This window comes from Pan paniscus, chromosome X (genome assembly GCF_029289425.2).
Source record: "Pan paniscus chromosome X, NHGRI_mPanPan1-v2.0_pri, whole genome shotgun sequence".
NCBI lineage: Eukaryota > Metazoa > Chordata > Mammalia > Primates > Hominidae > Pan > Pan paniscus.
The window spans coordinates 16355233-16382440 of NC_073272.2; the positions used below are offsets into that span (position 1 = coordinate 16355233).

Here is a 27208-nt window from a genome sequence, read left to right on the forward strand (position 1 = left end):
ATGTTGTCTTGGCATCCATTTTATATGTAAGTTTAACTCTCTCATGCCAGAAACAGGGCTCAGTCACCCTTGACATAGTCTCATATTCTTCTTCCCACCTGAATGGTAGCCAGAGGTAAAACTTAGAGGCATCTCTCCTGCCTAGCAGGGAGGACTCCCTGCTTTCCTGCTACGTCCTTTAAAGAGACCATTCAGACATTTGCCTGCAAACTTAAAGTGATCACCTCTCAGTTACAAAATGACCGCTTGAAACGATTACCTGCTCACTTTAAAACCACCAATTAAAGCCCCCCAGTGGGAAGCCTGTTTAGATAACACCCTAGACTGAATAAAAGCATTGGCCCATGGGTCCCTTCTCTCTCTCTCTGCCTGCGCACCCTGACCTCTACATGTGTGCAGTCTCTGGGCATGCTGTGTACCCTCCAGGGTACATAAGTAGTAAAAACTCTTAAACTTTCACGTTGTGGTTGTGTCATTAAAGCTGTTCTTGCAATCTGACCCCTGACAGTGAGGCAGCCCCAAAGCGTACAGATGTGGATTGCCTCTGCTGGTGCTCTTTTGTCCAAGTCTCTTAGCTGCTGGGGGACAGTAGTTAACAGCTAGGTTGATAGAGTTTCATTCAAAACACCCTTATGAAGATGTATTTAAAAATCCTTGACAAAATATTAGCAAACCATATCCAACAGCACAGTAAAAGGATTACACATCATGACCAATTGAGATTTATTCCAGAAATGCAAAGATGGTTCAATATAAGGAAACAAATTAAAGTAATATACCACATTAATAGAATGAAGGAGAAAAACACACGATCACCTCAACTGATGCAGAAAAGGCATTTGGCAAAATTCCAACATCCTTTAATGATTTTTAAAAACACTCAGAAAACTAGAAATAGAAGAACACTTCCTCAATATGATAAAGGGAATTTATTAAAACTCACAATTAACAACAAGATCCAACTATAGGCCATCTACAACAGGCATACTGAAGGGTGAAAGATTGAAAGCTTTTCCTTCTAAGAAGATCAGAAATAAGACAATACCTGCCTTCACCACTGCTATTTGGCATTGTATTGGAAGTTTTATCCAGAGCAATTAGACAAGAAAAATAAATGAAAGGCATCCAAACTTGAAAGGAGGAAGTATATCTTTACTCACAAATGACACAGTCCTACGTATAGAAAACCCCAAAGAATCCAAAAGAAAATTACTAGAGCTAATAAATTCAGTGAAGTTGTAGCATACAAAATGAACACACAAAAATCAGTTGTTTCTGTACACCTGCAATAAACAATTTGACAAGAAAGTTAGAAAAAAAGTACCTCCATTTATAATAGTATGTAAAAGAATAAAATACCTAAAAATAAGTTTACCAAACATGTGAAAGTTTTGTACACTGAAAACTACAAAACATTGCTGAAAAAAATCAAAGAAGACCTAAATAAATGGAAAGACATCCCTTATTAAGTCATGAGTAGGAAGACAATATATTTAAGGTGTCAATACTACCCAAAGTTATCTACAGATTCAATGCAATCCCTATCAAAATTCCAACAGCCTTTTTTGGCAGAAGTGGAAAACTCAATCCTCAACTTCATATTAAATTGCAAGGGGCCCTGAATAGTCAAAATAACCCTGAAAATGAAGAACAAAGCGGAAGGACTCACAATTCCTAACTTCAAAACTTAATACAAAACCACATTATCAAAACAGTGTCATACTGACATAAGGATAAATATGTTGACCAATAGAATAAAATTGATAGTTCAGAAATAAACCCACACACCTATGGCCAGTTGATTTTGACAGGGTTGGCAAGCCCATTTAATGAGGAAAAACCAGTCTCCTCAAGAAATAGTGCTGGGACTCAGCCGGGCATGGTGGCTCATGCCTGTAATCCCAGCACTTTGGGAGGCCGAGTCGGGCAGATTACCTGAAGTCAGGAGTTCGAGACCAACCTGGCCAACATGGTGAAACCCCATCTCTACTAAAAATACAAAAATTAGCCGGGCGTGGTGGCACATGCCTGTAATCCCAGCTACTCGGGGGGCTGAGGGAAGAGAATTGCTTGAGCCTGGGAGGCGGAGGTTGCAGTGAGCTGAGATTGTGCCACTGCACTCCAGCCTGGCCAACAGAGCAAGACTCTGTCTCAAAAAAAAAAAAAAAAGAAAAAAAAGAAATAGTGCTGGCACAACTGAATTTCCACATGCAAAACAATGAAGTTGGACCTCTCTCATACCATAGACAAAAATTATCTCAAAATGAATAAATTACCTAAATGTAAGCATTAAAACCAAAAAGCTACTTTTTAAAATATAGGGGTAAACGTTCATTACCTTGGATTTGGCAATTGATCCTTGGATATGAAACCAAAGCATAAGAAACAAAAGAAAAAATAGGTAAATTAAACTTTATCAAAACTAAAGGCCAAGTGTGGTGGCTCATGCCTGTAATCCCAGCACTTTGGGAGGCCGAGGCAGGCAGATCCCTTGAGGTCAGGAGTTTCAGACCAGCCTGGCCAACATGGTAAAACCCTGCCCCTACTAAAAATACAAAAATTAGCCAGGCATGATGGTGGGTGCCTGTAATCCCAGCTACTCAGGAGGCTGAGGTAGGAGAATCACTTGAACCTGGGAGGCAGAGGTTGCAGTGAGCCAAGACTGTGCCACTGCACTCCAGCTTGGGTGAAAGAGTAAGACCCCATCTCAAAAAAGAAAAAAACAAACAAACAAACAAACAAAACCACAACCCTAAAAACTTTTATGCATCAAAGGACATTATGAAGAAAGTGAAAAAACAATAAAGAAAATATTTGTAAATCATGTCTGAGGAGGGTTTAATATCCAGAACATGTAAAGAACTACAATTCAATAAAATGACAAAATACCCAATTCAAAAACGGGTAAAGGGCTTGAAGAGATATTTATCCAAAGAAAATATACAAATAGCCAGTAAGTACATGAAAAGATGCTCAATGTTATTACTCATTAGGGGAATGTAAATCAAAACCACAATGATATACCATTTCACACCTCCTAAGATGGCAATAATTTTAAAAATGGAAAATAAGTGTTGACACAGATGTGGAGAAATTGGAACTCTCACACATTGCTTGTGACAAAATGGTGCAGATGCTATGGTAAACAGTTTGGCAGTTCTTCAAAGTGCTAAACGTGAAATTATCTTATGACCCAGCAATTCCACTTCTTAGTATATATCCAAAAGAATTAAAAGCAGGGACTCAAACCTACTTGTGTGTAAATATTCATTGCAGCATTATTCATAATAGTCAAAAAGATGAGAACAATCTGAAGTGTTCATTAACAGATGAATAATGTTTTATACATACATACAATGGAATATTTTTCCACCATGAAAAGGAAAGAAATTCTGATACATGCTACAACATGGATGAACCTTGAAAATATTATGCTATAAAAGAAATCAGTCACAAAGGACAAATATTATACGGTTCCACTTACATTAAATATCCTAAATAGAGAAATTCATAGGGACATAAAGTAGATTAGAGGTTACCAGAAGTGGCAGGGAGGGGAAAGGAAAAGTTATCTCTTAATGGTTACAGAGTTGTTATTTGGTGTGATTGAAAAGTTTTGGAAACAGACTGGTAATGGTTGCACAATATTGTGAATGCAGTTAATGCCACTGAATATAGTTTAAGTATATATTTATATAAAACAAATAACATGTGTTATAATACATAATACACACACATATCTATATAAAACACCACGATTTAAAAACAATAAAATGCTTTGGGAAAATCTACATTAAAGAAACTACATAACTATTCAACAGTGCTTTCCAAACTTGTTTGACCTTGGAAGTTTTACAAATGGACTACAGTTAACATTTCCAAGGACATTTATGAAAGATAGAAACAAAGTACAAGTGATCATAATTTTGAAAGGGAGAAAGATGGTCTGCAGTAACAAGTCCCCCTTGTTAAAGTGCAGACTGCTTCAGCAGGGCTCAGATGGGGCCTGAGATTTGGCATTTCCAACAAACTCCTGGGTGATGCTGATGCTGCTGGTCCTCAGCCCACAGTTTGAGTAGCAGGGGATATAATAGTACTATATATGAAGAATAGCACTATTCTTCATGATCCTGTTCCCTACCATAGCCAATTTGATCAACTGATCTGAAAGCAAAGATGTTAATGGATAATAATCAATAATTTATTATGTCTCCAATGTAGCATAGTTATAATTTTACATGGGTTTCTAAGACAAATACCTTATTCCAAAGAAGATACTCTGAGAAAGTGATATATAGCAACAAAGAAGATCAATATGGGATGGGGATTGTCATACTTGGTGCTGGGGGCAGATGAGGTGGAATTATTTTTTCAAATACATTTAAAGTATGCCAGATCTATATCTTACTTCCATTTATATTTGGATTGCATACTTGAATTATGGCCAGGTCACTCTTTCTCATAAGAATAAGAGAAAAAGGAAAAATGAGAGCAAGAGAGAAAGGGAAGGGGGGAGCAGGAAGAAGAGGGAAGAAGGGAGATAGGAGACAAGGAAGGAACGAAGGATAGGAATGATAGTGCCATGAAAAACTAGATGTTTACATAATTCTTTTCAACAGTCAGATTCTCATTCAACTCATTTTTGAATATCATCACTTTGCTGATAAATCAATTAGATGGGGTTAACTAGTGTAAAATGTTTCCTTCTATAGTTTACAGAGCACATTCATTCACTGGTGATCACATCTAAGAACATGTCCCTGTCAATCAGAACACCTGAGCAGACTATTGTGCTAAATTCAGATGAAAGGTTGTGCTGACACATGCTAGGATAACTCCTAAAAGTGGGGAAAAAAACAGTTATCTACAATTCAACCCAAAGAACTTGCAGGTCAACTTCCATATTTAGGTAGCTTATATCACTAGGATAATTGTATTGGCCTCAGGCATTTTACCCCTGCAGTTAAGAAAAATATCCTTAAAGTTAGGCAATTTCTGCCTCTTATAAACTCTGCGACCTTGAGAAAATTAATGATCTTTATGCCTCAATTTTTCTTATCTGAGAAATGGAGGTGACGATAATTATTGAAGAATGAAATAATACATTCACTGGCACACAGCAAGGTTCAAATATATGTCAGTTCTTAGTATATGCATGTGCTAATCCCTCATCAAAAAACTTTTTTTCTTTCTAAGGTTTTATATAGAAATGCAAATGAACCTTGAAGCAAAAAAAATGCCCAAAATTGAAAAAGTCAGATGTAAAGGATTAAGAAAGGTACAAACCAATGTAAAATACCATGGTTAGCAGGCCAGGAGGGCAACAGGATATTATGAAATGAGGGAAGTGCAACAAAAAGGTTGAAAGTTTAGGTTTTTGGAATCAGAATGATGAGACACTGAGTCTCAGCTTTTCTAATTACTGTGATGGGACTTCAAGCAGTTTAACCTCTCTAACACCATGTTTCCTCATCTGTAAACATTTACTAGAGCAATAAACAGATTCTTCTTTTGTGAGGATTACACTAGATAATTTTTATATGCACTTAGCACAGTGCAGCAATATATGGTAACTTAAAAATTATTTTGACTTCCAGCAACATACTCATAATGCCACTTATCAGGAAAGATAAAAACGAATATATAATGGTATGACCCAGCTTTCTAAATGCTTCCAAGCCAGTTGGGTAGGCTAGAGAAGCAGAAAATGTACAAGACAACCAATGTTTAAATTTTCAAATTTATGCTTTTAAATGACATTTCTCTTTTTCCTGTTTATTTTTCCCATCATTCATTTTTCTATCTATCTTGCATATAAGAATTCAGGAAAGTTTTCCACCTTGAACTGGATGATCTCGAAGGAAATATTTCATTGTGGAGAGAAAGGGAAAAAGCAAACATATATAATTTCTTGTGACTTGCCTCTGCCTTGTCTAATTTATTTCTCATTAGCAGAAAAATGTTTGTTAAAAATAGAATTTTATAGCCAAGAAAGAGAAAGTATCTATTTTGCTTTGTTTTGAGTAATCAAAAAAGAAAAACAAAATCAAGCAGAGTAGAAAGTGACCATGGAGAAGAATTCATCATGGCAGATGCTGACATAAGAGGGGCCGGGACAAATTAAAAATAGTTGGAGCATTTCAAAGATGTCTACCGAAAATTGTTTTGGTAATATGGTGGTGCCTGTTATTCTGTGCCTACAAATATATTTTTTAAAATCACAATTACGTTTCAAAAGGTAGACTTAAGGAGGGCTACAAGGGGCCCTCTCAAATGAATGAGTTAAAGAGGTGAAAGAAGAGAAAAACACATTGATAGTCCTGGTTTGCATCTATCAAAATTCATTAGTAATAAGTATCCAAACTATTTTAAATATAAATCCTGTTATACAAAAGTGTGCATAAGAACACACTTGTACTTTCATTAGGAAAAGAGAGTTCTGAGGGGTATAAGGTGTTTTTCAAGGGTCACAGAACTCAGTACATTTCTTTTCACATCCCCACTGCAGAAGATTACACAGACATGAGCAAACACATGAAAAACAATCACAATTACTGTTTCATTAAAAATAGAAAAATTAGTTATGTTTCAAAGAATAACAACACATCTCTTTTACCACAACTCCTTGCTCCTTCTTTTACCAAAAGATTTTGCCTGGGGAGTTAAATTAGCCATTGTGCCCCAAATTTCCTCATTTCTAGAACCCCACACGGACTTCTGAAGAGGTTTAAAAATGCAGTGTTTAAGTGCTGCCATAACTTGTGTTTTCACTGCCTTTGAGGGAGGCCTCAAGCCAAATTCCTCTTCTTTCAGATCCTACAGATTTGTTGGGTACTGAGCCAACTAGGGTGTTTCTTGCACTGGGCTGCTGATCCTTTGTTGCATGAAGACATACACATTTCTACAGGAGAAGGCAGCAAGTAAATAGATAGTTCATGGCAATATTAGCTCAGAAAGCATTAGGAGAAAATTTCACAAAGGCAATAAATATCTTCCCCAGCAAAATGTGAAGCAGAGAATCATCAGACAGTGATTTACCTACTGACAAAAGGTAAGAGAAAAAGAGAACTGCAGTCAGGCTAGTCACTGGATCTCTGGAGATAACAATGGACTCTTATTGTGTCCAAAGCACATCTAGGATGCAATAATCCTTGCTTTACACCATATTTACTAAGGTAACAATATGGACGTAAATTGACATTACTGTATGTGTTTATGTCTTAAGTTAATTTTATTTGTTATATTTCTGTACACCATTTCTCATTGGTGGTCAGAGGATATAAAGAAGGAGTGGGGTAAATTCAGAGGTGTCAAGAAAATCAAAGTAACCTGCTGATTTAAAGAATGTCATACAAAAGGAGGTGGGTGTTTCTGACTCATCCATAACTCAAAATGCAGCTCCATTTTGACCTCATGACCAGGCTATTTCATCACTACGAGGCAACCGCTGTTGATGTCTACAATGTTGATGATCCTAAGGTCAAAAATAAAAAAGCCACCACCCAAAAGGCTATTTTAATAGAAACTTATGACAATGAATCCAGTTCAATGGTTTTCAGCTTATATTTTCCAAATCCAAAACTCTTCAGGGTAAGTTGCCATTGCTTAACAGCCATTATCCAAAATACAAGTGGGAATGTTATCATTATGCACCTCTGGGTAAAACTTTTTTTTTGGCAATCTCACCATCATTTTAATTTTATTCAAATCTCTAGCCAATTGCACAGATGTTAATGGAGCTGTATTTTTGCTTCAATGTCTATTGCAATATTCTCATTGCATTCTGCAGGTCCTCCAGTAAACGTTACTTGCAATATTTTTATCAACAGTTTTGGATCAGTCACAGAAACGACCATGGTAAGTGCTGCAATGCCACTGGCAAGAGAAAGACACAACTCAATTATGCTGTGAACACAAACTGTCAAATTTTCTATTGTTCAACTTGCAGGGCCTCCTGTAAATGTTACCTGCAACATATTTATCAACAGCTTTGGGTCAATAGCAGAAACTACAATGGTGAGTGGGACTGAGCATTGAAGCCATCGTGTGAAGGAATGGGATGTGGGATTGAAGTGCACTGTGGCATATTTGTGAGACATTTACTGAGTGCCAATTTCCAACTTTGCTCGCCTCTGAAAAGCAATAATTTATACTTCTTTATTTTGTAAAGTCATTTGTCAAGTGTTCATTACTTAATATTCAGTGATCTTATATCTATCATGCCAGAGAAATTTTTAAAACATTTGATGTTTTAATGGTTTTCTGTAGAATTATCCACAATAAACATGATGCATAGTTATGGATATTTAAATAGGTGCATCTCCAATGCTTCAGAAGTACAAATTTCAAAGTTTGAGAGATGTAATAGTATAGCCAGTTTTTTACATGTAATGGAATTTTTAAGATAGTTGAGCCTCCCTTTGATGCCACATTCAAGATATATTCCAAAGGGCTGAACTTAGAAAAATACACACACACACACACAATTTTGTTGACAAGAGAAAGTAGTCCCAAGTCCATAACAATTATACCATATGAATGCCTTTTCCAAAAAAAAAAAACCCCATAAACTTAAAGCTAATTAGAGGCTCATTATACAGTATGAGTAAACATGTTTCATATATGTGAAAAAGATTTCAGGTACTATAAAATCTACCAGTGCATTTTTTTTTTTGAGATGGAGTCTCTCTCTGTCACCCGGGCTGGAGTGCAGTGGCACGATCTCGGCTTACTGCAACCTCTGGCTCCCAGGTTCAAGCGATTCTTCCACCTCAGCCTCCTGAGTAGCTGGGATTACAGGTGCACGCCACCATGCCCAGCTAACTTTTGTATTTTTGTAGAGACAGGGTTTCACTATTTTGGCCAGGCTGGTCTTGAACTCTTGACCTCAGGTGATCCACCTGCCTCGGCCTACCAAAGTGCTGGGATTACAGGCGTGAGCCACCACAGGATCTCACTCTTCTGCCCAGGTTGGAGTGCAGATCATGGCACACTGAAACTTCAAACTCCTGGGCTCAAACGATATTCCTGCCTCAGCCTCCCAAGTAGCTAGGACTACAGGTGCACACCACCACATCTGGTTAATTAAAAAAAAAATTGTGGAGACAGGATCTCACTATATTGCCCAGGCTGGTCTCAAATTCCTGGCCTCGAGCAATCCTCCTGCCTCAGCCTCCCAAAGCACCAGCATTAAAGGCATTAACTACTACACCCAGGCTTCTACCAACACTCTTCATAAATGTCATGGTCATGTTACCTGTGACATAGCCTATTGGATCATTAGTCTTACCCCCACAGAGTTCTTGGCTACAGCATGGAGGTTGCATTTTGGGTGAGATATTTTCTTGGTCCCCATATTATTTACTTTAAGTCCTAAATCAATTGGCTGAGTCTAATTTGCATTACTATGTAAAGTTTACAACCATTTATTTGATAAAACCAAAATCAAGTGTAATTGAGTTTGACTAAGTATTATGGTGCCTGATGTCCTAAAAATAATAAGCATAATGCCATTGAGAAGTAAAAAAAAAAAAAAAAGGTTTCCTTGTTTATATGAATTTTCTCTTTTTGGCAACTAACATCATGTTTAATAAATTACTGTTCTTTGTGGTGTCCTTCATGTTAGGAAGAATTAATTTACCTTTACCACTTTTTTTCCACTGGCAAAATTAGACATAATTCAACTCCATTACCCATTTTGATATTATTCTGAAACATTATTACCCAGAAATGAGACTTGTGAGGCTTTGACAGGATGTAGTGCATTTAAAAATTTACCTAAATAGGATAGTTTTGATAGGGCTATTAAATGACTCATAATAAAAGCTAAACATAGAAAGAGTATATCAACTCCCAGGTTGACATTCAGTTTCTGTCTCTCCCCTCTTGGCTTTATCGTAATAAGAGAGGGGGCAAAGCTTCCAGTAGCCCAAATCACTGTCACCAGCTTTACACGATGGCATTCAATGACAATATTTGCACGACCTAATGCTGATTGCATTAATTAGATTCCCATGTTGCTTTGATTAAATCTCCTCATTGCATCGTATTCTCAATCAAAAATGTAAATGTGCACTTTTTCGATGTTCATTAATGCAAAAAAAAGCTAAACATTTAAAGAGATTAAAATGGAAGCTATGGATATCCTTGTTTTCTGCTATCTTTAACAGCTACTGAAAGTTTAATAAATGGGCTGCTCAGGTACTTCCTGGCCACTTATTTAGTGACCTTTGTCATGCTTCCTGCCAGAAAATTTGGAAACTGTTGCTCAAGGGTAACATACACAGCCTGTCTATTCTGCTGTAAAACACAGATTGAATTGCATGGTTAGAAGACTGATGTATATTGTGCTTCTTTTGTTTTACTTCTTAGCTTTGATATAATGACAAACTTCATTTGCTTTAAAAATATTTTTTGTTTTATTCAATTTTGGCTTTGGTGCAAAACTACAGAAAATATTTTTTGGAACTCTATCATGCTTGTCAAAGAAGAAATCCTCAGGCCACCGAGGGTAGGGATTGGCAAACTTTTTCTGTAAAAGGCCAGACAGTATACCTAAGACTTTGAGAGCCAGATAGTCTCTGTCACAACTATGTGATTCTGCCCTTTGGCATGAAAGCAGCCATAAACAATAGTAAGCAAATAATTGTGGTGGTGCACCAATAAAGCTTTACTTACAAAAACAGGCCAAGGCCCAAGTTAGCAAATAGGTGTGGTTGTGTACCAATAAAGTTTTATTTACAAAAACAGGCTGAGGCCAAATTTGGGCCACAGGCCATAGGTTGCCAGCCCCAGATTTAGGGCATCAATATTTAAGTGGATGCATAATAAGAATGTGAGAATTGCTCCAACAAGAAAGGGCCTCATCTTCCAAGATAATTGAGGCCCTGCCTGGGACTCCACCTGGTACACCAGTCTTAATTAGCTCAGGCTGTGATAACAAAGGATTGATTGGTTGGCTTATAAACAACAGAAATTTATTTCTAACAGTTCTGGAGGCTGGAAGTGTGAGATCAGGGTACTAGCATGGTCAGGTTCTGATGAGAAGTCTATTTGGGTTACAGACTGCTGACTTCCTCTGGTATTCTCGCATGGTAGAAAGAAAATTATCTGGGGCAGTAATCCCCTTCATGAGTGCTCTACCCTTACGACCTCATCACCACCCAAAGGTCCCGCTTCTACCCTCCAATACTATCACATTGGAGGTTAGAATTTCAACATATGAATTTTGAGAGGACACAAACATTCAGTCCATTGCACACCCAAAGTGTCATCACAGCCCAAGCTTTCTTTACCATACCGCTAAGATTTTACCATCCATGAATTTACTGATAGTTTCACAAAATTTGACTCAGAAAAATTGGTCAAAAAAATTAAACAGAAACAGATTCTTCCCTGAACTGTCTTAAGTTGTAGTCAGAATCCTTAGCTTTATGCACAGTGATGAGGTCATTGAGGACATTGTTTGGTGCTATTTTCTGGGGTAATAGTTTTGATTTCTCTACATTTTCTGGAATAAATTATGTCAAAGAATGCCTCAGAATTTTGAGTTTCTAAACCTGTTGACTTTCCTCTCTTCCCTTACACTTCACTCTCACCCCATTATCCAAATAGCATTATTAAAAGTTTTAGTTTGGGTTATTTGTTCCCAAATCAAAGGCAATGATTATATATTTCAAGAAGTCAAGATGGCTTTCTTTGTTGCTATCCAGTCTGCCCTTCCTATGGTTAATGAAGTCCCACTAATTTATTGTAGGTGTTGCCTGCCCACAAAGTAGAGGCCTGCTTACAGACCCAATACCAATTCTCACTCTGATATGTTAGTGTCAGAGATGTGTACTCACAGGACAACACATTTGTGTTACTCTAAGAAGTATTTTTATGTATCATTATTTTTATGGATATATTATTCAAAAATGCATTTTTGTTCATTAAGACACACAGAAATCTGTTAGTGTTCATTGCTAGTTGCCCCAGCATTAAGAGTATTCAGTGGAACAAATTTTGTGTGGTCCCAAAGACTTAGATGACTCATAAGGAGAAAATGATAAGATAGGTTATATTCTGTTTTTGAAATGTGAGTTTACCGTTTTCTTTTATTTTTCTCTTTTCTTTAGTTTCTGACGGCAAGTGAATTTACAGGATGGGGAGTATATTTGCAACCCCTATTTCCTGATATAAAGGCATCGTTTGAGAATTTTAGTAATGTCAGTAAGGGTCAAGGGTGCTTTCATACCATCTGTATATAGCTTTCCCACAAGTTTGGGCCATCAGAAAATAGAGAAAAGATGCTCTCTTCCCAGCTTCCAAATGACTGCCTGGAAGGATGTAGGTAGATAGTGTGTGATTTGGACATATGGATGCTGGAACACTATCCACGCTACAGCAGTGGATCCTAGTCTGCTCCTTATTTAACAGATAGGAGGGTGAACTCAAAGTGTACAAAATGTGTCTGCTCAGAGAACATCTCCAGAATATAATTCTAGCTCCCTCAAATCCTTCCCCACAACAGACATTTCACATGCTTTGCTGGTTACTTCTGCAGAATGAAGAGTTGTTTTATCTCCAATCTGAAATCACATTCCTGAAGAACTCAGATTAAGAAGATAGACAGCCCCTTATTAGAATGCATGTTGTGCTATAACTGCTGAAATGAGACTATGGGTCGCCTTTCATTCTATAGCTGCGTAAACAAGTTATAAGAAGATGCTAACTTATCAGGGATAGCAGGTAGCTACATTTCTTATTTCTGACTTCCTAAGGAAGAATCAAGAATCTATTACAAGCCTGACTTTTTTTTTTTTTTTAAATGGAGTCTCCCTCTGTTGCCCAGGCTGGAGTGCAGTGGTGCAATCTCCACTCACCGCAACCTGCGCCTCCTGGGTTCAAGCAATTCTCCCACTTCAGCCTCCTGAGTAGCTGGGTCTACAGGCATGCACCAGCACACCTGGCTAATTTTTGTATTTTTAGTAGAGACGGTGTTTCACCATGCTGGCCCGGCTGGTCTCGAACACCTGACCTCAGGTGATGCACCCACTTCAGCCTCCCAAAGTGCTGGGATTACAGGCATGAGCCACAGCACCTGGGCCAAGTCTGACATTTTTTAAACAAATATATAAGGTGACCTTGGTCTCTAAATTAGCAGTGCAATGGTAAAGCCTCAATTTATCATAAAGTAACTGCCCCCTATAACTTCAAACTCAAGGTTAGCTTTCCCATATTAAAGCTCGCACAGACTTGAGATTAGGCCTACTTTGGGCACTCTTCCCAAGAGCTACTGCCTCCAAAATGCTCTATGAACTTGATCATCAGGATGAATGTATTTGAAAATAAGTCATGGGAATTTGTGTAGTTTAGTAAATAGGTAAAAAAGAAAAACAAAAACAAAAACTGTATTGAAGCTTTTTTCCATACACCCATACACCCTTTACAACTTAATTATTTTTTTCCCTTTTGATCCTGGGGGAATTCGCCCAAACTTGCCATCCTGAAATGGTCTCCAGAGTAGAGTGACTCCCAGTAGAGTGACCAACTATCCCAATTTGCCTAAACTGAGGAAGTTCCCTGGATGTGAGAGTTTTGGGGCCAAAATTGGGAAGTTCTCAGGCAAACCAGGACAAGTTAGTCACCATTAGAGTAACGTAAACAATGACCAAAAATCCAGTTGCCAAATATGTGGAGATGGAGCAAGTAAGGGTAAAAAATGTAAAGGAAAGAGAGTAATAATGAATTAGTATATATCACACTTGTGGTCACACGTAGCAATAGTGGATAACTACTAGCTCTGAAACCACAGACTGGCTTGGTTAGGGAATACTGTTGAAGCCTCAATCGGAGTCCAGATTATCAAGTGAAGTAGTACTTTCAATGAACCTAAGGTCTTTGAGTAGAAGTCCCCAGGAGAGCAGTCACTGCACCCAAGCTATTCATTAACAGAAGAAAATTCCCAGACCAAATGGGAATGCCAGGGGTGTACCTAAGTCTCCCACAGTGTTCTGATTGAGAACGTGAAACATCTCTGGATAAAGCGTCAAGTTGGCTAGTGTAGATACAACACATTCAGACAAAATGATAAGAATTTCAAAAGTAAGTAGCTGCAAGGAAAATATTTTGTCAACATGAAAGATCTTAATGTTTACGTTGATAAATTTTAAAATATTGCCCCATCATGTCATAGTTTTATAAGATTTTCACTACTCAAATTATGCAGTGGGTTTCCTTCTGCCCAGAGCATCTCAGCAGAAAGGGATCAGAGATCATGTGATTTCTGATTTGGAAAATAAATCAGTTTTATTTGACAATCTGCCATGACAGACTGATTTCCGTGTTCATTGTTTACCTTTTTCTGTAGCAAAATCAGCTTTAGTATTATTTCATCCCAAAATGAATAATTCAAACACTAAAAAATTCAACCAAGTCAACCCGTTTTATTGGTGTTCTGGTTTGGTTGAATCTTCCTTTTTCTTTCTCCCTTTTGTCCCCTCTCCTAATAGAACTAAATGGTTTATTTTGACCAAGGTATACACAGTTTGGTTTACTCGGACACCAAAGCTGTATCAAATCAGGGAGAAGAATGAGAGAGAAATGCAAATAGAACTCCTGTGCCAGGGTAATCAGTAACACTTGTCCACGGCATTTCTGTAGGACTACCGAGTGAATATTTTTCTGAGACAACAGTGGAATGATTCACGGCTGGCGTACAGTGAGTACCCAGATGACTCCCTGGACTTGGACCCATCCATGCTAGACTCCATTTGGAAACCAGATTTGTTCTTTGCCAATGAGAAGGGTGCCAACTTCCACGATGTCACCACTGACAACAAATTGCTACGGATTTCGAAAAATGGCAAAGTGCTCTACAGTATCAGGTAAGCCTCCATGGGCTGCACATGTTCGCATCTCCATTTCTCCGCTAATGTAGAGCTGCCTGATTCTGCAGGGTGGGATGTATATGAATATTTGACTTTTGTGGTTTCTTGTTTATCATTTGAATCTTAAAGTTGGTGGAGAGTGTCAGAAGTCCCTTTGGTCTCATAAATGTGATTCTCCATAACAAAAATGTATTTGGTAGGATGGTACATGGTTAATGGTATTGTGTAATCACCTGCACAAATGTGTTCCTGATTGCTTCAGTAAAGGAAGTACAGGCTATTCCGTTCAATTGCAATTAAGCATAATATACAAAATCTCATTTCAATAATTCTGCCATTCTGTAACATTCAAGCATGCACACACACACACACACACACACACACAAATTCAATAGCTCAGCATAGTCATTAACAACATACTTATAGCTGGATACATGGAAACCTGGTTCCAATGTCAGCTTTGCTTCTAAGTAAACACGTGACCTTGATCTCTTAACTTTTCTTGGACTTGGGCCTGGGACAGACAATTCCTGAGATCCATTTTTGCTTTTATATTCAAATATGATCTTCTCCAGAAGTGTTATCACTCTAGGCTCAAAATAATCTCCCCCTTTTCTGAACTCTAATAGCAGTTTCTTTTTTTTTCCATATTTTTTTTTATTATACTTTAAGTTTTAGGGTACATGTGCACATTGTGCAGGTTAGTTACATATGTATACATGTGCCATGCTGGTGCGCTGCACCCACTAACTTGTCATCTAGCATTAGGTATATCTCCCAATGCTATCCCTCCCCCTCCCCCCCCACAACAGTCCCCAGAGTGTGATGTTCCCCTTCCTGTGTCCATGTGTTCTCATTGTTGAATTCCCACCTATGAGTGAGAATATGCGGTGTTTGGTTTTTTCTTCTTGCGATAGTTTACTGAGAATGATGATTTCCAATTTCATCCATGTCCCTACAGAGGACGTGAACTCATCATTTTTTATGGCTGCATAGTATTCCATGGTGTATATGTGCCACATTTTCTTAATCCAGTCTATCATTGTTGGACATTTGGGTTGGTTCCAAGTCTTTGCTATCTAATAGCAGTTTATCTGTGACTCTGTAAGGCTCTTATTTTTTCCTGCCTTATTATTTTGGTTACTGCTGTTCATGAGTATAGCATAAAAACATGGATTTCTGGAATTAGACAAATCTAGAATCAAATCCAAGCTTTGCCACTTACTAAGTTATGTAATCTATAACCCTCAGTTACCTTAATTTTAAAACGGGAAACTCCATGTTTATCTCTGTATATTCTTGTGTGAATGAGTAATGTAGTGGTCAGCAAATATTTTCTGTAAAGGGCCAGATATTATCTTAAATGTTGCAGACCAGATTGCCTCTGTTGCAACTACTCAACTCTATCATTATAGCTCAAAAGCAGCCATAGGTAATATGCAAACAATTGGACATGGCTGTGTCTCAATAAAATATTATTTACAAAAATAGATGGTGGACTGGATTTGGCCCTTTGGCTGTAGTTTGCCAACCCTTGATATAAGATATATTAAAAATACTTGCTGCAGTGCCTGACACAGAGTAAATGTTTGATAAATAAAATAATGGCTATCTGTATTTTAAAATAAGTTCTTTTTTTTAATGCTCAACATCTCTAATCATTAGAAAAATGCAAATAAAAACCACAATGAGACACCATCTCACACCAGTCAGAATGGCTATTATTAAAAAGTCAAAAAATAACACATGCTGGTGAGGTCACAGAGAAAACGGAACACTTATACACTGCTGGTGGGAATGTAAATTAGTTCAGCCATTGTGGAAAGCAGTTTGGCAATTTCTCAAACAAAGCAGAATTACCATTTGAACAGGCAATCCCATTATTGGATATATACCCAAAGGAATATAAATCATTCTACCATAAAGACACATGCACGTGTATGTATGCTCATTGCAGCACTATTCACAATAGCAAAGACACAGAATCAACCTAAATGTCCATCAGTGGTAGACTAGATAAAGAAAATGTGGCGGCTGGGCGCCGTGGGTCACGCCTGTAATCCCAGCACTTTGGGAGGCCGAAATGGGTGGATCACGAGGTCAGGAGTTCAAGACCAGCCTGGCCAATATGGTGAAACCCCGTCTCTACTAAAAAATATAAAAAATTAGCCGGGCATGGTGGTACGTGCCTGTAGTCCCAACTACTCAGGAGGCTAAGGCAGGAGAATCGCTTGAACCTGGGAGGCGGAGGTTGCAGTGAGCCGAGATAGTGCCACTGCACTCCAGCCTGGGTGACAGAGTGAGACTCTGTCTCAACAAACAAAAACAAAAAACAAAACAAAACAAAAACTGGCACTATACACCATGGAATACTACACAGACATAAAAAAGAATGAGATCATATCCTTTGCAGCAACATGGTTGGAACTGGAGGGCATTATCCTAAGTGAACTAACACAGGAACAGAAGAATACTGTTCAGTGAATAGTATAGAATAGTACAGTACTGTTCAATTGAACATGCAGTACGAACGCTGCATGTTCTTACTTATAAGTGGGAACTAAGCATTGAATATATATGGACACAAAGAAGGGAACAACAGACACTGGGGCCTACTTGAGGGTAGAGGGAAAGAGGAGGACGAGAATCAAAAAACTGCCTTATAGGGTACTACGCTTATTGCCTGGGTGGTGAAATAATCTGTACACCAAACCCCGATGACATGCAATTTACCTATACAAGAAACCTGCACATGTATCCCTGAACCTAAAATCAGCGTTTAGAAAAATTAATGTTCCTTTTCAGTAGTAAGCTCTTAGCTCTTTCAATTCAAGATATTTGGTTTTTGCCTTTTTTGTAACATCTACCAAATGTCTAGGACAATGTACTGTATATGAGAGACAGTACATTGAATAAAGTATTGGCATTTAAAGGTCCTTAACAGAATGCCCCCTTTCGCTATATAAATTTATTACCAAAAAAGTACACAGCTAGTCTCCTTGCAAATAATTTTTCCAAGTTTGCAGACTCACCATCATCACCTTATTTGACAACTCTATATATGATTTGGTTCTGTATTGTAAATTCCATTCTTATACCTAGTAATTTCACAGCATGCTGATGGCTGACAGCCCCAATGTCTTGTGGAATAAGAGAAGCTGCTCATTTGTAAAAAGCGGCAAAGTCACTGCTTGCACAGAAAACCAGGAAACTTCCCCCAATGACCATTCATTTTTAAGGAAACACAAAACGTTCTCCATGGTGATGTGTTTGGTTGGTGTAAAATGCAGTACTGAGCACAACATAAATTGATCGGACCTGAGAAAATGGGACATATGTGGAGTGTGGTGCTAGGAAGGAGAGTTATAAAAAGCAGCACAGAGCATCAGCTGCCCCAGCTAATCCTCCAGGCCTTGGGTGGCATTTGCTCTAATGAATACCAGGCATCACACACTGCTGAAATAAAATCAGATTGTAGTTGCTGTTGTTGCTTTCTTGCTGTTTTGTGAAGGTCTTTACATTCTAGAATCATGAAGAATATGATGCTCCCAAGCCTAGACCCAGAGGCAATTCTTGTATCTCTGGTTCCCAAGCATAGCACATTACAGGCCCTGAAATGCCCTAACAACTGTTTTGGATTAGGTGGCGATTGTCCTGTGGCAGGCTATTTTATACTTTTCTTTCATTGTGAGTATTTTCTGAAATCAAAATAAAAAACCTTGGTAAAGGAGAATTGGGGATATCATTTTAAGAAAATACAAGCTGTTCGGAGATTTGAACTGCAAGAATCTAATTATTTGCCTAGAAGGGCTTTTGATGAACCAGATACTGTACTGGGTCTAGAGATCCAGAACTAAGTAAGATGTGGTCTTTCCCCTGGAATGACTTCAGTCTAACAAGGCAGGTGGATGCATGATAAATTAAGTAATAGGAATAAATAGGAAACAAGGAAAACAAAAGTGGCTCTAATTTTGCAAATGAAGTATGTGATCAAAATATTGTCAGAATTTGGCAGTTGGCATCCACAGTCCTGTTTGTCAGTGGGCTCAATTTAACTAGAGGTCAAGGAGTAACTAATGCTAATATATGCCCAGCTGCAGGTTTGACTCAAATTTAAGGCCAAGGGGGGTACAGTTGTGTCCATGTCTTAAAGGTGCTGAAAAGTTCCTGCTGAAGTTCCATTAGAAAGTAATTTCCCTGCATACTCAGGTTTACAACACAAATACTCCCAGGAGAGGAAATCCACTGGCTTAAATCCATACTAAACTCTAAAGAGCTTATATAAAATTTATTTCTGAGGATGAACATACTGGATTCCTAAGAGGAGAAATGGGATAGAATGAAGAAAGGTTGGGAAAGATACAAGGAAGGGGCTAGAAGTACCAAATAAAAACCCTAAAACTGTCTCCACATACACAGTAAATACTTAAGCAATTATTTAATTATGTAAGCATGTGGTCCACATTTTAAAAAGTAATGTTCTGTCTTGATACTCTGTATTTGCATTTTCCTGAAACCTAAAGCAAATATCAATTGCATTTAATCTGGGAAAAATTTCATGCTTTTCTTGGCTTTGTAGGTGTAGGGGTAGAATTAACTCTATATGGACACCAAAGCCCAAGGTTTTGATTGTCAAACAAAACAAATATAGAAATATACAGTCCACTGATTTCATAACAAGCAAGATCACCTTTCCTAATACTTCATATATTTGTATTCCAAAAGGTAGGGGTCTAAAAAAAAAGAGAAGGCAGTAGACCAGAACTCCGTAAGTGTCATCCTTATGAACACTTGGGGTACCTTGACTAAAATTCAAACAAATCTTTTAAATAGGAAGGAAAGGCCTTATCTCAGTGTTAATAAACCTTTTATCCAGTGATGTAGGACACAATCTTTGTTGATGAAAAAGTACCAAATCCATTTCTGTCCATTTTTCTTTAATATTCATTCTCTAATGTTTTATCTTACTCTCTGTTTTTTCCTAAGTTGTTTGTTGACCTGCCCCATTAATTATTGATCATCTCTGACAAGAGTATACATTTTGATTTGTAAACCTTCTTCAGAGAAAGTCAATAATCCAGAGAATAAAGATCAAGTACTGAGTAAGATGTGGTCCTTCATCTGGGATGGGGAAAGAGTCAAATTCTAAATTCAGAGAGAGTCAAATTCTAAATTCACATTACTTACAATGAATCCATACTTGAATCCATACTGAAATAGTGAGGTGAGTCTTGAAGGTTGTACATATTATTGTTTAAACAATATTTGTTGAATTTAATATTATGAGTTGGAATAAAGGTCAGGACATCATGGGATATGGTGGACAACATGAAAGAAAAAAGGAGAAGGTAGCGTTTTTGAAGAACAGCTCGTCTCACGTGCCCACAGTATCTTTGCTGATATTGTCTTCTTTTTAAAAATCCCATTGCTTCTGAGAATTTAGTCAGAAATATGACTTTTATAGAAGGATTTTTTTTAAATTTGAAGTTACCTTGTAAAATATCTAATCCAACACCCTTGTTTTGTTGATAAGGACGTCACAATGGAGCTAGTAAGTAGGAAAGCTAGGACAAGAATCAGAGCTCTTAACTTCTGTTTCAGTGCTGTCATTTCCTACCCCCACATTAATTCCTCATTTACTTCAACCCAAGTCCAAAGACACAAACACACACAATTCATGTTGCAGCAAAGGGCATCATTTCATGCTTTTTTATGGCTGCGTAGTATTCTATGGTATATATGTATCACATTTTCTTTAATCTACCATTGATGGGCAGCTAGGCTGGTTCCATGTCTGCTATTGTGGATAGTGCTGTGATGAACATACAATTTCATGTGTCTTTTGTAGAACAATTTATTTTCTTTGGGGTACACACCCAGGAATGGGATTGCTGGGTCGAATAGTATCTCTGTTTTAAGTTATTTGAGACATCTCCAAACTACTTTCCACAGTGCCTGAACTGATTTACATTCCCACCAACAGTTTGTGTTTGCTTTTCTCTGCAGCCTTGCAGTATCTGTTGCTTTTTGACTTTTTGATAATAGCCATTCTGACTGGTGTGAGATGGTATCTCATTGTGGTTTTGATTTGCATTTCTCTAATGACCAGTAATGATGAACATTTTCTCCTATGTTTGTTGACCATGTGTATGTCTTCTTTTGAGAAGTGTCTGTTCATGTCTTTTGCCCATTTTTAATGGGGCTATTTGTTTTTTGCTTATTGATTGGCTTAAGTTCCCTATAGATTCTGGATATTAGGCTTTTATCAGATGCATAGTTTGTGAACATTTTCTTCTATTCTGTAACTTGTCTGTTTACTCTATTGATAATTTCTTTTGCTGTGAAGAAGCTCTTTGGTTTAATTAAGTCCCATTTGGCAACTTTTGTTTTTGTTATAATTGCTTTTGGGGACTTGTCTAAAAATAATTTTCCAAGGCCAGTGTCAAGAATGGTGTTTCCTAGCTTCTGTCTAGGATTTTTTTTTTTCTTTTGAGACAACATCTCACTCTGTCACCCAGGCTGGAGTGCAGTGGTGTGATCTTGGCTCACTGACAACTCCATTCCTGGGTTCAAGTGATTTTCTTGCCTCAGCCTGCCAAGTAGCTTGGATTATATGTGCATGCCACCATGCCCAACTAATTTTTGTAGTTTTAGTAGAGACAGGGTTTCTCCATGTTGGCCAGGCTGGTCTCGAACTCCCGACAAGTGATCTGCCCACCTCAGCCTCCCAAAGTGTTGGGATTACAGGCATGAGCCACTATGCTCAGCCCTGTCTAGGATTTTTATAGTTTGAGGCCATACACTTAAATCTTTAATCCATCTAGATTTAATTTTTGTATATAGTAAAAGGTGGTAGTCCAGTTTCATTCTTCTGCATATGGCTAGCTAGTCATTCCAGCACCATTTTTTGGGAAAAGGAGTCCTTTCCCCAGCTTGTTTTGTCAAAGATCAGCTGGTTGTGTGTGGCTTTATTTCTGGGTTCTCTATTCTGTTCCATTGGTCTATGTGTCTGTTTTTGTACCAGTACCATGTTGTTTTTATTACTGTAGCCTTATAGTACAGTTTGAACTTGGGTAGTGTGATGCCTCCAGCTTTCTTCTTTTTGCTTAGGATTGCTTTGGTTATCTGGGCTCTTTTTTGGTTCTGTATGAATTTTAGAATAGTTTTTTTTTCTAATTGTGTGAAAAATGACATTGTTAGTTTGATAGGAATAGCATTGAATCTGTAAATTGCTTTGGGCAGTATGACTATTTTAATGATATTCTTCAAATGTATGAGCATGGGTTGTTTTTCCATTTAGTTGTGTCATCTCTGATTTCCTTCAGCAGTGTTTTGTAGTTCTTGTAGAGATCTTTCTCCTCCTTGGTTAGCTGTATTCCTAAGTATTTCATTTTTTTTGTAGTTATTGCAAATGGTATTGTGTTCTTAATTTTACTCTCAGCTGGAATGTTATTGGTGTATAGAAATGCTACTGATTTTTGTACATTGATTTTGTGTCCTAAAATTGTACTAAAGTCATTTATCAATTTAGGAGCCTTTTGGCTGAGTCTTTAGGGTTTTCTAGGTATAGAATCATATCATTAGCTAAGAGAAATAGTTTCAGTTCCTCTCTTCCTATTTAGATGCCTTTTATTTCTTTCTCTTGCCTGATTGCTCTGGCTAGGACTTCCAGTATTATGTTTAATAGGAGTGGTGACAGAGGACATCCTTGTCTTGTTCCAGTTCTCAAGGGGAATGCTTCCAGCTTTTGCCATCCAGTATAACGTTGACTGTGGGTTTGTCATAGATTGCTCTTATTATTTTGAGCGATGTTCCTTTGATTCCTAGTCTGTTGATGGTTGTTACCATGAAAGGATTTTGAATTTTATCAAAAGATTTTTCTGTGTCTATTGGGATGATCATATGGTTTTGCTTGAACCTTCCTCAAAATATATACATATTTTGGCAGGGCGTGGTGGCTCATGCCTGTAATCCCAGCACTTTGGGAGGCCGAGATGGGTGGATCACGAGGTCAGGAGATCGAGACCATCCTGGCCAACATGGTGAAACCCCATCTCTACTAAAAAAAAAGAAAAAAGTACAAAAATTAGCCGGGCATGTTGTCGGGTGCCTGTAGTCCCAGCTACTCAGGAGGCTGAGACAGGAGAATCACTGGAACTCAGGAGGCGGAGGCTGCAGTGAGCAGAGATTGTGCCACTGCACTCCAGCCTGGGCAACAGAGCGAGACTCTATCTCAAAAAAAAATATATATATATATATGTGTGTATATATATACACATATATATGTATATATATACACGTGTATATATATACACATATATATGTATATATATACACGTGTATATATATACACATATATATGTATATATATACACGTGTATATATATACACACATATATATATACACATATATGTGTGTGTATATATGTGTGTATATATGTGTATATATATGTGTATATATGTATATATATGTATATATATATGCATATTTTGTGCATTAGGTTATTTAAGCTATTTTTTGTTTGTTTGTTTAGAGGAAGAGGTCCTTATCTTTATTAAAGAAGCTATGACCCTCCAACTGTTAAGAGCTTGAGCTTTGTTTCCAGATTTACTGCATGCCTCCAGAATGGGTATGCCTAAAGGTGAAGTGATTAAGGAAATATTGTTTGCTTTCAGTGTGTTATTAAACTGACCAGTTATCTGGGGGCCTCATACTACCGTCTAATAAACCATAAATAATTATAAAATTGCCCCTCAACAATAGCACCCCATATCACCAAAGCATCTGTTTACTTCATCATCAACCTTTATCTGACCTAAAACTTATTGGCACCTAAAACTTTATGGCATTGGAGGTGATTTGCTTGTTAATCCCTTTTGATTCTATTTGCAATTCTGGGTGTTGATAATTCAGTATTCTGCCTTCCCAGTAGTACTTGAGTTGTAATAGAGAACTCTTGGGGATTGACATGCTTTTCCCTCTGATGATAGATTACAGGCACCACTGAGAGTAGGTATAGTGCAGATTTCTAGACAGACATCCAACGGTGTTCCTCCAAACAATCTTGTCTAATGACCAACTCTACCCACATACATAAAAGGCTAGCTTTTCTCACATGGCCTCCCATCCTTGACTCATCCTATAGTCTGATGCAAGAACTTCAAAAGATTCTAACTTTAGTTATATATTTTTTTATGGCATAGGGAATAAGGACATTCTCTATTTAGATGTCAGAGCCAAAAATAAAATGTACAATGAACTGAGACCTGCCTTAAATGTTGCCAGTGGTGTTGCTTTGATTACCTTACTCTCAATTTTGATGAGACACATAAGCCCGTATTTTCTATTAGAAGGCAGCTATGAAAAACTATGATTTCTTTTCGCTGTGCATATTTGGACCATTATTTATCTTTATGTTCTATAATCCAGGCAAAATTACATTCTCATTTTCTAACTCTGTGTCCAAATCCTCATTAGTATTGTGACTTAAGTAATTAATGTCTGTAACATAAGCGTCCACATCAGAATTAAGCAGTCTTCAGAGAAGTGCTGGGAAATGCCATGGAAACCACAATGATTCCATTCTTCCTAGAGGAGAGCAAGGTCGGGAGGGTGGGAAGCACTGGCATGCACATATGCTAGTGGATTCAGCAGGAGCTGTGGTGTGGAGGGGCTATTTTTGGAGAGGGGCTCTTTAAAAAGGTATAGCTGAGGGTAGAAATATGAAGGTCCAGAAAGTGTGTTGTATGTATGACAGACTCTCATAAAGTATGGAAAGCTTTGTTGAGCTCCTGCTCAGGTTAGAAATACACAAACACTATGGGACCTAATATTGATTCAGACACAACAGAGTAAGGATCTTGTATTAGTCAGGGTTCCCTAGAGGGACAGAACTACAAGTTACATATTACATATATTTATGAAAGGGAGTTTATTAAGGAGAACTGACTGACTCACACCATCACAAGGTAGAGTCCCATGATAGGCTGTCTGCAAGTTGAGGAACAAGGAAGCCAGTGGTGGATCAGTCTGAGTCCCAAAACCTCAAAAGTAGGGAAGCCGACAGTGCAGCCTTTAGCCTGTGGCCAAAGGCCCAAGAGCCCCTGGCAAACCACTGGTGTGAGCCCAAGAGTCCAAAAGCTGAAGACTTGGAGTCTGATGTTCGAAGGCAGGAAACATCTAGCACAGGAGAAAGATGAAGACCGGAAGACTCAGCAAGTTGGCTCTTCCATCTTCTCCTGCCTGCTTTATTCTAGCCATGCTGGCAGCTGATTAGATGATGTGCCTAGCCAGATTGAGGGTGGGTCTGCCTCTCCCAGTCCACTGACTCAAATGTTAATCTCTTTTGGCAACACCCTCATAGACATACCCAGGAACAATACTTTGCATCCTTCAATCCAATCAATTTGACACTCAATATTAACCATTACAGATCTTATGCTTGTTTGGAGGAAAGGAGAGACTTGATCAGTGAAATACATGGCAGCTAGCATGACCACTTGTCCTTAACTGTTTACATGACTGGACTAGCAATAGCAACCAGTAGGTTTTCTTCCATTTAGAGGTAACCTTACATTTCATTAACATTCATCAGTTTGCTCTTCAGGCAATGGTACAAAGAACAGAATATTGAGAAGATGGCTCAGGGCATTGTGATCTCCACACTTCCTTTCATCATTTACTGTATCTCCCAGGATCATAGAACAGCATTTCCAGCTCCATAAGTTTATCATTCTGGGTCTCAGTTTCCTCTATAAAATGAGACTGAACCAGACACTTAGACCAAGTATGAGGCTCCTTCTAGCACTATTATAAGTCTGTAACTCAAAATAACGTCCCTCTCCTTCCCAAACCACAAAACACTTTCCTGATGAGTAAATAAGAGTGCATTCTTCATGTCCCTTAGGGCTTGAGTCAGCAGAGGAGATTCAGAATTTCAAGATGCCTGTCTTAAACTACTTGGATCTTTGAACCCTTTTCTCCTGAATTAAATATACAACTCCTGAGAAGAGGAACCTGATTTTGGAGTAGGTTAGGGAGGTTTGGACTACCTGTAATTTAAGAGGCAGCGTTAAAACATTCAACATGGCCGGGCACAGTGGCTCACACCTGCAATCTTAGCACTTGGGAGGCTGAGGAGGGTGTATCACTTTAGCTCAGGAGTTCAAGACAAGCCTGAGCAACATGGCAAAACCCCATCCCTACAAAAAATACAAAAAAACTAGCTGGGCTTGGTGGCGTGTGTTTGTAGTCCCAGCTACTTAGGGGGCTGAGGCAGGAGGATAGCTTGAGCCCAGGAAGTCGAGGCTGTAGTGAGCCAAGATCATGCCACTGCACTCCGGCCTTGATGACAAAGTGAGACTCTGTCTCAAAAAAAGAAAAATTCAACATATAGTTTACACAATGACAAATACTCAGTATCAAGTGCCCTGAGAAACTTCCCAGTCGTAAACTAGATCATTTGTACCCTCTGATTCAATCACCAGGAATATCTGTGAACTATTATTTTAGAATATGTTCATGAAACATAGGTTTATATACTTTTAGACAATTACACAAAGATGGTTGGCTGGGAAAATAATTGACTGAATATGTAGACTAAAGGAATCATGTGGTAGATTTGAGCCAGCAGAGTTGAAGAGCTAGTCTGCTATTATTACTCATCACCTGAACTTTCTCATGGCAGAAAGCCAAAGGAAAACCAGAGGTTCTGGTGAGGGTGCTCAACTTACATTAATGTGGGCTTCTACCTGGTCCACACTGCTGCTTTGAAAGGCTCCCTGGATGACATTAATACCAAAATAAACATGCATAATATCACCATGGCTCTTATGAAACATATGAATTACTTTAGTGCATTCTCACAGCACATAATCCAAAGGAAAAGGTACTTTATTTTAAAATGGAAAAAAAAATGTGTCCATCTGCGTATCTCAGCAGTCTCTCCAACAAGTTTCTTCTCGCTTGTGGTGTTTAAAATTACAAACCAACATCTGTATCAAAGAGGATACGATATTTATCATTGGACAGTCATTAAAAGATTATTAAGTACGTATATTAATACAATTATGTGAAGTTCCACATGAGACATACTCTCAGAGCAAAGCCATCTCATTTCTGATTGATTGGTTATTTCAAATGACGATAAAATAAAGGTTTTATTTGATGTTTCATTTTAGTATGGATATTTTGCTAAACTTGAGCAGTCAGATGAAGGATAGAAAGCAAAAAGTACACTAGGGGATTAAAGACAGAATTCTATTGGGGTGGGACAAATGTCAGTTCTGAGGGTCAGGAATACTTGGATTCAAATCCAATTTTACTAAATGACCATAAA

The 27208-nt window shown here is 38.0% G+C and overlaps 1 protein-coding gene across 4 annotated transcripts in view; it reads left to right on the forward strand.

Annotated features, from left to right (window-relative positions):
* Positions 1–27208, forward strand: part of GLRA2 (glycine receptor alpha 2) — a 204343-nt gene that overhangs the window by 37071 nt on the left and 140064 nt on the right. For 3 of the 4 annotated variants that reach the window (XM_034949729.3, XM_003805701.3, XM_055106271.1), the window contains 2 exons: positions 7790–7857; positions 14644–14867. In XM_034949729.3, coding sequence (XP_034805620.1) covers positions 7790–7857; positions 14644–14867 — 292 coding nt within the window. Of the gene's footprint in view, positions 1–7789; positions 7858–7948; positions 8017–14643; positions 14868–27208 lie in introns of all 4 variants that reach the window. The other variant, XM_003805702.3, reaches the window with a different exon arrangement.